The 13426-nt window shown below is 36.6% G+C and overlaps 1 protein-coding gene across 4 annotated transcripts in view; it reads left to right on the top strand.

Moving 5' to 3' along the window:
* Nucleotides 1-13426, top strand: part of NAA35 (N-alpha-acetyltransferase 35, NatC auxiliary subunit) — an 86593-nt gene that overhangs the window by 42129 nt on the left and 31038 nt on the right. For all 4 annotated transcript variants that reach the window (XM_049710900.1, XM_033411426.2, XM_033411427.2 and 1 more), the window contains one exon: nt 10819-10997. In XM_049710900.1, coding sequence (XP_049566857.1) covers nt 10819-10997 — 179 coding nt within the window. The remainder of the gene's footprint in view (nt 1-10818; nt 10998-13426) is intronic.

Below are 13426 nucleotides of genomic sequence, written 5' to 3'. Positions count from 1 at the left end.
TTTTACAAAAAATAAACATACCTCCTCACACATGTGAGGGATATGTGTAATCTAGAGGACTTCTGGTTTTTGGAGTTAAAGATGTTTCTGCTGCTTGCTTCTCTTGTCTACAACTAATTGAAAACTATAAGGAATATGAGAAACAGAATCCTCTCAACTTCTTAAAAAATAGGAAACCTTTATAACCTTAAAAAAAAAGAAAAGAAAAAAACTAACAAACACTGTAACAGTAGGACCCAGATGAGGGAGAACAAAACCCCACCCCTGACATAGCACCACACAATTGGGAGAGGCCCCCAATACTCAGGTTCTGTCTGAGGAGTGAAGCATTTGGAGCCTACATCTAGCACCCCAACTTTGACTCCTTCCTGAGGGATAGGCTCCCAAAACACCTAGCTCTGAAAGCCAGTGGGGCTTGTGTCCATGAGACCTATAAGACTATGCCAACCAGAGGAGCAGTTCCTATTGGGAATGCAGTCACTTGCTATGACTGTCCCCACAGGGATCAGCTCAGAGGAAGCAGGCAAAATTACCCATCTCCTAGTCTTTCCTTGAAAGAGGTTTATCTGTATACATTAAAAGCTGCTGTCTGAGGGCCAAGCATCTAATATAGCAGACACTAGGGGCCGGCTGCCTGGCTTCTGCCTCAGCCCACTCCAAGTCACTGGAATCTGCCTGGAAAAGTTTGTACATATATTTGCACCCCAGCTTTTGTGGCTTCTGCCTAAAGCATGGGACCCAGACCTGGCGGTGATAGCCAAAGAGGCTTCCACTCATGAGTTCCAGAAGACTATAGCAAAGAAGCATTTTTTAACTGACTCTACACCCTAAGGTTCAGCACAGAGAGCAAAGGAAATAACCCGTCTTCCAGTCTTTCCCTGAAATAGGTTTAACTCTGTACTTTAAAAGCCGCTGCCTGCATGCTGGGCTTCTAATTTAGCGGGCATCTAAGGGCTACCTGAAATCTTCCCCAGAGACAGGGGAAGCCAGCAGGCATCTCTCCCACCTTCTCCCCATTAGCCTGCTCCAATAATAAAACCCAGTTGACAGCGTCTCCCAAGAAAAAGCTTGTACACACATCTGGTGCCCAAGCTTTTGCAGCTGCCATCTGAGGGATGAGCCCCCAGGTCATCTGGCTCTAATGGCCAATGGGGTTTGTATTCAAGAGTCTTACAGTGCTTTATCAAACAAATAGTTGTTAATGAGTACAGGAGAACCCTTCCCCATGGCCATGTACCAAGGTCCAGCAAAGAAGGATTAGGCAAAAACAACCTTCTCCCACTTTCTCCCTGGAAGAAGTTTAACTGCATACTCATCCAGCTGCTCCCTGAGGGTCCAGCTTCTAAGCAGCGTACATCTAGGTTCTGATTGTGATCCTTCCCTTTTGGACACTGATGGGTCTTGGCACACCCTCAACTACTGGGAGCCACTAAGAGCAAAGGAGGAGGCTTGGACGGTCACAAAACTTTGAGAGAAAACTAAGGCCTTGGTCTGGGCTGATTGACGAGGTCCATCTCTTATATGACAGTATTCGTCTCCTACATGAGACCACTCTGTCAAGACTGGAAGATATGACTGTTTTATCTAATGCACGGAAACCAACAGAGAGTCAAGAAAAATGAAGAAACAGTGGAATATATTCCAAACAAAGGAATAAGGTAAATATCCAGAAACAGATCTTAATGACATGAAGTGGTTTACCTGATTGAGAGTTTAAGACAAAAGTTATAAAGATGCTCACCAAGGTTAGGAAGCAATGCATGAACAAAATAAGAGTTTCAACAAGGAGATAGTAAATATTAAAAAGTACACAAGAGAAATCACAGAGCCAAAGAATTCAAAAACTGAACTGAAAAATCGAGAGGCTCAACAGCAGACTAGATCAAGTGGAAGAAAGAGTCAGCAAACTTGACAGGGCAGTGGAATTCATTCAAACAGAGTAGGAAAAAAAGAGATAGATTATGGGATTTGTGGGACAACATCAAGAAGACCAATATATGCATGATAGGGGTTCCAGAAGGAGAAGAGAGAGGAACAGGGCAGAAAGCATATTCAAAGAAATAATGGCTGAAAACTTCCCTAACCTGGGGAAAGAAACAGATATCCAGATCCAGGATGCTCAGAGAGTTCGAAAGAAGTTGAATCCTAAGAGACCCACACTCAAACACATTATAATTAGTCAGAAGTTAGAGACAAAAGCTTTTGACAATTGTCAAAAGTTAGAATCTTAAGAGCAGCAAAAGAAAAGCAACTGGTTGTGTGCAAGGGAACCCCCCATAAGACTATCAGTAGCTATTTCTGCAAAAACCTTGCAGACCGGAAGGGAGAGGGATCATATACTCAAAGTACTGAGGGAAAACAAAACAAAAAAGCTGCTAACCAAGAATATTCAGCAGTTGTCCTTAAGAATTAAGGAAGAGAGAAAAAATTTCCAGACAAGCTAAAGGAGTTCATCACCACTAGACTGACTTGACAAGAAGTGTTAAAGGAAGTTCTTCATTTGAAACAAAAGGACACTAGTTAGTAACAGGAAAACATGCAAGTATAAAACTCACTGGTAAAGGTAAATTTATAGTTAAATTCAAAATAATTCTAATATTGTAATGGTGGCAGGTAGACCATTTATATCTCTGGTATGAATGTTGAAAGACAAAAAGTATTTAAAAAACTATAACTGCAGTCATTTGTTATTGGATACACAGCATAAAAAGATGCAAATGGTGAAGTCAAAACCATAAAATGTGGGGAGAGGGAGCTTTTGTATGCATTTGAAGTTATTATCAACTTCAGATAGACTGTTCTAAATATGTTTTATGCAAGGCTCATGGCAACCACAAAGCAGAAGCCTATAGTAGATATGCAGAAGGTAAAAGGGAAAGGAAGCATACCAGTACAGAAAATCATCAAATAATAAAGGAAGAGAGCAAGAGAAGGAAAAATGGAACAAAGGAATTGCAAAACAACCAGAAAACAATTAACAGACAGGAAATGGTAAATCCATACCTATCAATATTTATGTTAATTGTAAATGGGCTAAATTCTCCAATCAAAAGACATAAAGTGTAGATAAAGGTTTGTCAATTTTATCTTTTCAAAAAATTAGCTCTTAGTTTTGTTGCTCTTCTATTCTTTTTCTTTCTTATTTATTTCTACTCTGATCTTTTATTTCCTTCCTTCTGCTAACTTGAGCTTAATTTGTTCTTTTTCTAGTTCATTGAGGTGTAAAGTTAGGTTGTTATTTGAGATCTAATTTCTTAATATATGCATTTATCACTATAAACTTGCCTCTCAGAACTGCATTTGTAGTATCCTATAGCTTTTTGTATGTTGTTTTTTTTAAATTTTCATTTCTTTCAAGATTTAAGAAAAATTTCTCCTTTGTTTTCTTCTTTGACCCATTGGTTGTTCAGGAGTGTGTTGTTTAGTTTCCACATATTTGTAGATATTCCAGCTTTCCTCTTCTTGTGTTCTAGTTTCATACTATTGTGGTCAGAAGGGATAGTTGGTGTGCTTTCAGTCTTAAATTTGTTAAGAGTTGTTTTGTGTCATATCATATGTTGTATCATGGAGAATGTTCAATGTGCCTTTTTAAAAAAATTATTCTTTGGCTGCGTTGGGTCTTCGTTGCTGCGCATGGGCTTTCTCTAGTTGCGGTGAGCAGGGGCTACTCTTCATTGTGGTGCACGGGCTTCTCATTGCAGTGGCTTCTCTTGTTGCGGAGCACGGGCTCTAGCATGCAGGCTCCAGTAGTTGTGGCTCATGGGCTCTAGAGTGCAGGCTCAGTAGTTGTGGCACATGGGCTTAGTTGCTCCACGGCGTGTGGGATCTTCCTGGACCAGGGCTTGAACCCGTGCCCCCTGCATTGGCAGGCAGATTCTTAATCACTGCACCACCAGGGAAGTCCCTCAGTGTGCCTTTGAGAAGAATGTGTATTCTGTTGCTCTTGGATGAAACATTCCATATATGTCTGTTAGCTCCATCTGGTATAATGTGTAGTTTAATTCCAATTTTTTTTTTTTTTTTTTTACTGATTTTCTGTCTGGGTGATCTATCCATTGTTGAAAATGGGATATTGAAGTCTCCTGGTATTATTGAATTATTATTGCCCTTTTTAGAGCTCTGAATATTGGTTTTATTTTTGTGCTCCTGTGTTGGATGCATAAATATTTAGGTTTGTTATATCCTCTTGATGAATTGACTGCTTTATTATGTAATAACTTTCTTTGTCTTTTGTTATATTGTTTGGCTTAAAGTCTATTTAGTCTGGTATAAGTTTAGCTACTTCTATGCTTCTTTTGGTTTCCATTAGCATGCTTTTTCAATTAACGCTTTTTCTAGCTTTATTCACTATAGCTAAGGTACGGAAACAACCTAAGTGTCTATTGATGGATGAATGGATAACAAAAATACAATATATATATAATAGAATATTAATCAGCCTTAAAACAGAGGGAAATCCTCTTGTTTGTGACAACATGGATGAACCTGGAGGGCATTGTGCTAAGTGAAATAAGCCAGACAGAGGAAAACAAATACTGCATGGTATCACTTATATGTGGAATTTAAAAGAGATAAAGTTTAACTCATAGAAGCAGTAGAAACATGGTTGCCAGAGGCTGAGGGAAATAAGGAGAGGTTGGTAAAAGGGTACAAACCTTCAGTTAGAAGATGAATAAGGTCTGATGATATGATGTATGAAATGGTGACTATAGTTGATAACACTGAACTGTATAATTGAAATTTGCTCAAAGAGTAAAACTTAAATGTTCTCATCAAAGGAAAAAAATAAATATGTGAGGTGATGGATGTGTTAAATTAACTCAGTGGAGGGAATCCTTTCAGAATTATACATATATCAAATCATCACATTGTACACTTTAAATATCTTACAATTTTATGGTCAATTATACCTCAATAAAACTGGAAAAAATATAAAAAATAAAAGGAACTAGTACATCTTGGAGGAATGGGTGATTCCAGGGCTAGGGCAGGGAAAGAACAAGATGAGCCTGGAATGTCTTATTAGCTGGAAGTGAGTAAATGTTCAGAGAATGATGGGCCAGGTCAATTAAACACAGAAAACAGCTTGAACGGGCATTCACACAGTCCAAGTTGGGGACAACTTGAGCATCAAAATAAATAATTATGATAGATCATAACCAATTGAATAAAAGAAGAAGCCATGGTTCCATACTGATATAAATAAATGAATTAATGAGTAGATAGTTTGATGATAATGAGCATACTTAGGTGTCCTTCCCCTGCACCCCAAATATTTATTAACTAGAAAGGGAAAAGGTAACAATAGTGAAGAAGCCTGGCAGACACCAACTTAATCAAGTGATCAAAGTTAACACCACTAGTAGTTAAAATCTCCACTTTGCTGATGGGTTGCAATGAGAACAATATAATGTCACTTCTTTTATAATCCAAAGGTTAACAATTTGAATCTAATCACAAGGAAACAGGAAAACCACATTGAAGGGCAGTATACAAAATTATTGGCGTGTTATTCTTCAGAGTTGTCAAAGTTATCCATAGAAGCCAAGCAGAAGAACTGCTCCAGATTGAAGGAGACTAAGAGACAATGAAAATAAATACAACTTGTGATTCTGATGTCGATTTGAAGCATATTATTGGTACAGTGTGCAAAACTTGAATGAGGTCTGAGCATTAGATGGTAGTAATTGGTCATTGTTAGTTCGCTAATTCTGATTGTTTAATCGTGAATATATAAGGGTATGTCTTTATAGGAATAACACTCCCATTGTATTTGAGAGTGATTCGGTATTGACTGCACTTGCAACTTTACTATAAGTTTGAAATTGTTTCAAAAGAAAAATCCACCTTAAAAAATAATGCAGAAAAGTAGATTAGCGTGTATAAAATGTTGATGTTTTGTTTACAAAAGTAACGTTTGAATGGGCAAACAGTGGTATATCCATACAATGAAATGGTTTTCAGCAGTAGAAAAGATTAAATGTTGACGCACACAACATAATGGATAAATCATTGAAACATTATGCTGAAAGGAGTTAGATATAAAAGAGTACAAATTGTGTGACTCTTTTTGTATCAAAGTAGGAACAACTGATTTATTCATGGAGGAAACAGTGCCATGGTTTCTGGGCATGGGAGTGACTGGCTCCCTTTTGGGGAGATGAAAGGGAACCTTCTGGGGAGATGAAAATGTTGTATACGTTGATTGGGGTGGTAGTTACATGGTTGTATATATTTTTCAAAACAATGAACTATAAGCTTAATATTTGTATTGTATAATATGTATAGTATACCTCAATAAAGTTGAAAAAAATATATATAAATAACCACACGTGAAAGAAGCTTGTAGTAGTGTTTAGTTCTCAAGAGATTAACTAGTCACAAGTGAGCAGGAGATTTGCTTTTCTTTGTACCTCCTTTTGTTGCATTTGCAACTTTTTAAATCTGTTGCATGGATACCTATTCAAAAATACACACCAAAGAAACTCCAAAATTTGTAGATGTGTCTGTAATATCATTTATATGCATATTATATTGCTTATATAACTTACTCTGACCAGTGATTAGGATACAATATTCATTGAGACTATGCTTTTTGAGGTTAACAGTTGTGGTTAAATACCTTTTTATAACGTGTGTGTGTGTGTGTTGAAATATTTATAACATGAAATTTGCCATTTTAACCATTTTTAAATGTAGAATTCAGTGGCATCAAGTACATTGTTGTGAAACAGTCACCACTGTCCATATCCAGAAATTTTCATCTTACCAAACTGAAACTCTGTACTCACTAAATAATAACTCCCCATTTCCCCCTCCTCCAGTCCCAGACAACCACCATTCTACTTTCTGTCTCTATGAGTTTGACTACTCTAGGTACCTCACATAAGCAGGATCATACAATATTTGTCCTTTTGTGTCTGGCTTCTTTCACGTAGCATAACTTTATAACATTTTATAAAGGGAAATCAAGTAGCCAAGAAGTGTAGTATAATATAACAAAACCTCAGCAGCTTCTGCATTGTTTTCTAGAATTCCTTCCAACTTAAGGGCATCTAAAACTTATTTCAATAAGTCTAACTATAAATTGCCTAACTTGGGAGAGATGTATTATCCAAAAACGATATAATGTCTCTATCTCTTTTGACTTACACACTTCCAAATCTTTAATTTTGGCATCTAATTAATTTTAGAATAACTTACTTTGTTAAGTTAAATCAAAGCACATTGTTACTATAAATCTTTTATCCAAGGACCTTGTGCTGTTTGTAATACTTTTCTGCTATTGATAATGAAGGTCAGTTATCTAGCAAGGACTTTAGTAACTAAAACACTCTAAACCAATGTGCCATAATATTTTGAATATAGTAATTATATGTTATTATTGTATACTTAAAAGAATGCTAGTGTGAAGGGAAAATCATTTTATTTGGCATTGAAGAATTTTATGTATTTTTAACTGGAAAACCAAGATAATTTTTGTACACCTATAGACTTGTAAAGTCAGAAGAGAGTCTAGAAGTTGTCTGATCTGTATCCAGTTTAATTCAGGAAATCTTTACTGAGCGTAGCACACAATGGGTAGAAAGTGATGTGAATTAGCATCTTTTCTAGGCTCATTTAGTAAGGGCTATTCAGGTTATTTTAATATAAGACAGTCTTGAGATAAATTGTGTGATAGAGATGTATGAAATTTAGTGGGAATATGTTAGACCCGTTTATTCTGGGAGGGCTTGTGTGGTAAAGCTGTCTTTAACTTTTTGTAGTTTGTGTTGCCATGAAATCAGATGCAAACTCCTGCCTGGCTTTTATCCCCACTCCTCCTTAACTCTTCTATATCCTGAATAACGGCTTTGATCTCTTATTATATCTCAGTTCTTATGCTCTTTTCTAGTTAGGCAAGTTACTATGTCTTGTATAGTATGGTTACAGAGTCCTTAGGCATGAGATTCAAGAACAGCTGAGACTTAAAAATAGCTACTAGGATGAGACTTAAAAATAGCTACTAGGAACCACTTTAGCACTTAACCATTTACAAGGACTATGTCCAGAAAAATGTAGGGGGAAATTTAAATGTGTGTAGAAAATAGAGGGAAACATGTAGATGACTTCTAACTTTTGTGCCTAGGGATTTTGTCCCCACTCTATTTATATGCATCTATTTTTACTTTTGAGTTCAGAGAAATTATGACTTGGAAAATTGCAGCTCCCTAAGGGAAAAAGAAACACAGCCATATTATCTGTCTTCCAGGTCTTTGATATGCTTGGAATACTTTGTCCTGACTAATATTTTATTCTTTAACTAAGTTATTGTGTAGGTCTTTTTAAAAAAAAAAATTATTTATTATTTTTGGCTGCATTGGGTCTTTGTTGCTGTGTGCTGGCTTTCTCTAGTTGCGGCGAGCAGGGGCTACTCTTCATTACAGTGTGTGGCCTTCTCATTGCAGTGGCTTCTCCTGTTGCAGAGCACGGGCTCTAGGCACACGGGTTTCAGTAGTTGCAAGCACATGGGCTCAGTAGTTGCAGCACATGGGCCCTAGAGCGCATGGTCTTCAGTAGTTGTGGCATATGGGCTCAGTAGTTGTGGCACACGGGCTGTAGGGCGCATGGGCTTCAGTAGTTGTGGCGCACAGCCTCAGTAGTTGTGGCACACGGGTTTAGCTGCTCCGAGGCATGTGGGATCTTCCAGGACCAGGGATTGAACCTGTGTCCCCTGCATTGGCAGGTGGATTCTTAACCACTGTGCCATCAGGGGAGTCCCCATTTAGGTCTTTTCTTAGACTTCACTTCTATGAAGTCTTTCATCTAATTTTTACATGGATAAGACGCTCCTCTGACATCCTGAGCTTATCCTCACTGAATTATACTTGCATCTTGCGTTCATCTAGACCAGTGTTTCTCAACTGGGGCTTCCCAGGGACATCTGGCAATGTCTGGATCCATTTTACAGTTAGGAGGTTGCTACTGGTATGTAGTGGGTCGAGGTCAAGGATGTTGCTAAACATCAGCTGTGCAGAACAGCTGAGTTTCAAAAGTTAATATTGTTTTATATTGCACTTTTTTGTTTGTATAAAATTGAAGTCAGAATATATTGTGTTTGTTATCCATTTCCCATTAATATTTACTTCTTTCCATGGTAATATAAATTTTCATGAGTGTATTATTATGTATTTATCTTCTACTTGTGGTTTAAAGCCTAAAAATAGATGTATTAAGAGTAAATGCATATTCCTGGGTAATAATTTTCCGTGCATATTAGAATACTTTCAGAGAAAATCAGTGTAATGGACTATTTAAGTATCTGGATTCTGTGCGTTTATCATTAAAGTCTGAAATGTATTCATGTTAATATGGTAAAGAAGCTTCTTACAGCATCGTTACTACTACTTTTACCTTAGTTCTAAATGAAGTATTATAAATCAGAAATTCAAATTATTATAGTGGTGGCAGTCTTTCATTTTATTTTGAGCATGCATATCTTATCATTCAGCAAACAAGTATCCAGTGCATGTTATGAGCCAGGAATTTGGTGTTTGGGATCCAACCCTGTTCTTGCTTTCAAAAGAACTCAGAGAGAGAGACAAATGATGTAATCCCACACAGACAGTATAGTAGTATATGTACAAAGAACATTGTATATACATCATTGGGAGGAACAATGATGAGAGAGAATTCAAGCTATATCAAGTTCAGACTAAGAACAAGGGGGTAGGTTTTACAGGTAGAGACAATAGTTTGTATAAGCAAAGAGGCATAAAAGGACATGATACTTGTAAGTCACTGTGCTTGCTTATATCTTATAGTACTTAGGGAATAGGAAGTATTAAAAGATGATTTTCAGACAAAGGTAAAACCATGACTCTTATACAGATATAAAAGTGAACATGTGTTAAACTCATTCAGTGACACAACCAGACATGAAAAGTTTTAAAACACACATTTATATGGAGTAGTGGAGTATTGAAATAAATTATAAATGGAGGCAAAACATTTTTCTATAGAGTATAGAAGAAGTCGGTTGAATCTCTACCACACAGAACAGAATTTCATGTTTATCAGTTACCTACAATTTCTAGATTTGTAAAATAGCTCTCATAGAGTCAGTCTGACAATGCATACTCCATTGGAGTACAGAATTTTTTTCTATAAAAGTGGCAGGAAATTTCAAGTTGAGAAAGACTTAGTTTGGAGCTTTGTACTATTGTGAAAAGTGAGATCACCAGAGGACAAAGAATGGAAGAGAGGAACTCACCCTCAGGTCTCTTGTGATATGTTATTTTCATTGTGAATTTCTGGAATTACATCTCAGTGCAAAATGCATTCCAAACTTATGGGATTGGGATGAGGACTGTTTTCCTCTGCCACTTTACATTACTATGTAGTTGAGTGTGAGTTGATTCTGCAGTTCAGAAAATGAAGGGAAGACAAGCCTATGTTTGTGTTCCCGTTTGAAACATTTCTTCACAGTCTCATGGTTAATACAGCATTGCCCTTTTATTTATTCTGAGAGAATATGTTAACTCTGTTTTATCCCATTCTTGGCTTGGAGTTAATTTTGAGGTAGAAACCTCTCTCTGTCACCACTATCACCACAATGTCGGGAGGAAGTACGATTTTAGGTTATTGAATCTGCTTATCTCATTTTAAAAATGTGTGTGTGTAGATACATTAATTGTAAATTATAAAATCCATTTAGAGAATATTGTGATTAGAATTCAGAGATGCTTTTGAAACTGGCCTTTTTCTTTTTATATTTAGTAGTATTTGAGGTTTAAAATTCAGAGAAATGTTGAAAATGTTACCTTTGTTTCTTTTTAGATCATCCCATTATGATGGGTTTTGAGCCTCTTGTTAACCAGAGACTACTTCCACCCACCTTCCCTCGATACGCAAAAATAATAAAGAGGGAAGAAATGGTCAACTATTTTGCAAGATTAATAGATAGAATAAAAACTGTCTGTGAGGTGGTCAATTTAACAAATTTACATTGTATCCTGGTAAGTACAAATCTCTATTCTGGAATGTAACTTTGATTTAACAACAGAATAGTTTATTACTTTTTGGAGACTGACCATCCCAAGGGTAAATAATGCTGCTCACCTCTTATCTGTGATATCTGGAGAGTTAAGTCGTGTGTGTGTGTGTGTGTGTGTGTGTGTGTACTTTTTGTATTTAATCCTCATAAGGATTTTATACTATCCATTCTAGAGATTAAGAACGTAAAGTGTGCAGAAGTTAGATAATTCACCCAAGTTTTAAGAATGGGGCTTTGAATCGTCAATTCTGTGTTCAGAACCTTTTATATAAATAAATGTTTGTGTTTATGCATGCATGTATACATATACACATACTATATATGTGCATATGTATAAATTTTTTTCATATAAAAATTGGATCATGGTATTTGGTAACTTGCTTTTTCATCACTAGTCTCTATACCACAAACATCTTTTCGTGTCAACAAATATACATATTTCTGCATTATTTTAATGGCTACATGGTATTGCATTGTGAGTATATACCACAGATTTTTTTAGTCCATTCACGTTGAATTACATTTAGGTCATTTTCAGTGTTTTACACTTATAAACAATACTAAGATGAACATCTTTGTAGGTAAATCTTTATATCATGTGCTTCCTTACCCCTTAAGATAAATTGCTAAACAGTGAAGTTATTGGGTAAAAGAGTATGTACATTTTTAAGCTAGCATATTTTGGATTAATCTTTTTTATGGGTTAAAATATAGAAACACAAGATTTATTTGGGGAATGTTAAAACATTCAGAGATGGAGTTTTATTAATTGGTAAGGCTATAATGACATATACTTCAATTAGGAAGGTAAAAAACGGGCAAAAAAATAGTGTTATTTAGACATAAGTACACTGATTAATTTTGCATGACTATACATATATATGCATTTGACTGTTGCTCCCCCTCAGTGTTGAGGTACATAATTTCTAGCCCCATGTCATTTCCTCTGTGAAGTCTTCCCTTTTGGTTTCAGGTTGCTTCTGTACCTGTGTTACTTGAGATGACAGATTATCTAGTTTATATTCCTAGAATTTAGCAGCAGCCTCTGGGGTATAATTGATAAATGGTCAATAAAGATTTGTGCTTCTGTTATGCTCTTTCTTATAGTAACTTTTCCTTTTTAAAAAATTTTTTTTCTTTTTTACATTTATTTTTTTTTTATTCATTTATTTTTGGCTGTGTTGGGTCTTTTGCTGCACGTGGGCTTTCTCTAGTTGTGGTGAGCAGGGGATACTCTTCATTGCAGTGTGCGGGTTTCTCATTGCTGTGGCTTCTCTTGTTGTGGAGCACGGGGTCTAGGTGCACGGGCTTGAATAGTTGTGGCACGTGGGCTTCAGTAGTTGTGGCTTGCGGGCTCTAGAGTGCAGGCTCAGTAGTTGTGGCACATGGGCTTAGTTGCTCCGCGGCATGTGGGATCTTCGTGGACCAGGGCTCGAACCCGTGTCCCCTGCATTGGCAGGCGGATTCTTAACCACTGCGCCACCAGGGAAGCCTTCCACTAATTCTTTATCATTAAAGCTCAGCTTAAGTCTTTGTTCCTTAGTGAAACTTTCACTGATTATGCCTTTATTCCCTCCTTTTGTGTTTCCTTTCTTTTTAGTAGTTTTTCCTTATTCTGTCATAAGAATCGTAGAGTCTTAAAAGTAAAAAAGATTATACACACAAGCCAGTTCATTTTGCAGTTTATTGTACAGCTAAACAAACTAAGGTTTACAGGGCTTTATAACCCAATTAGATGGTTAGTTAGTGTTATAAGAGAATTAGAATAGAGATTTTATTGTTCTTCTCCATCTGCTTTTCTAATCATTAATTGATACATGAATATATATTTGTGTTCACTAGATTAATTGTAGGATTTTAGAAAAGGAGATCAATGTGAATTGGAATAAGAAAGTATAATGCAATGGTTGGAACTTGATATTCTGGCAAAAGATTATGGATTGCCTTGTCAGGGGCGGGGTGAATGCATAATGACACGTCATAATAGAGGGGAGCTGGCGGAGCCAGGCCTGGACTGCTGTCACTGGACATGAAGAAGGCATAGTAATGGAATAATTTGGATCTCTGAAAGACTTGAGACAGAGTGGTAGTGGGGGGAGTGCAGCAGGGGCCACGAGTAGAGAAAAAGATTAAAGTTATGGAAGATAAGGGACCAAATAGTCTGGTGGATCTGCATAGGAAACCTGTCATTATTAGGATAAAGTGCCAGGTTCTAGAGAGCGCTTCTACATATCAGTAAGATAAAAATAAACATCCCAATGAAAAATTGGGAAAGGACACGAGCATACATATATAAAAAGAAATAAACATGAAAGATACTTAACCTTACTAGTAATTAAAGAAATGCAATTTATAACAGCTAGATTGAAAAGTATAATAATATTTAATGTT

The sequence above is a fragment of the Orcinus orca genome, chromosome 6 (genome assembly GCF_937001465.1).
Source record: "Orcinus orca chromosome 6, mOrcOrc1.1, whole genome shotgun sequence".
Lineage (NCBI taxonomy): Eukaryota > Metazoa > Chordata > Mammalia > Artiodactyla > Delphinidae > Orcinus > Orcinus orca.
This window is presented reverse-complemented; position numbering and strand designations above follow the sequence as displayed.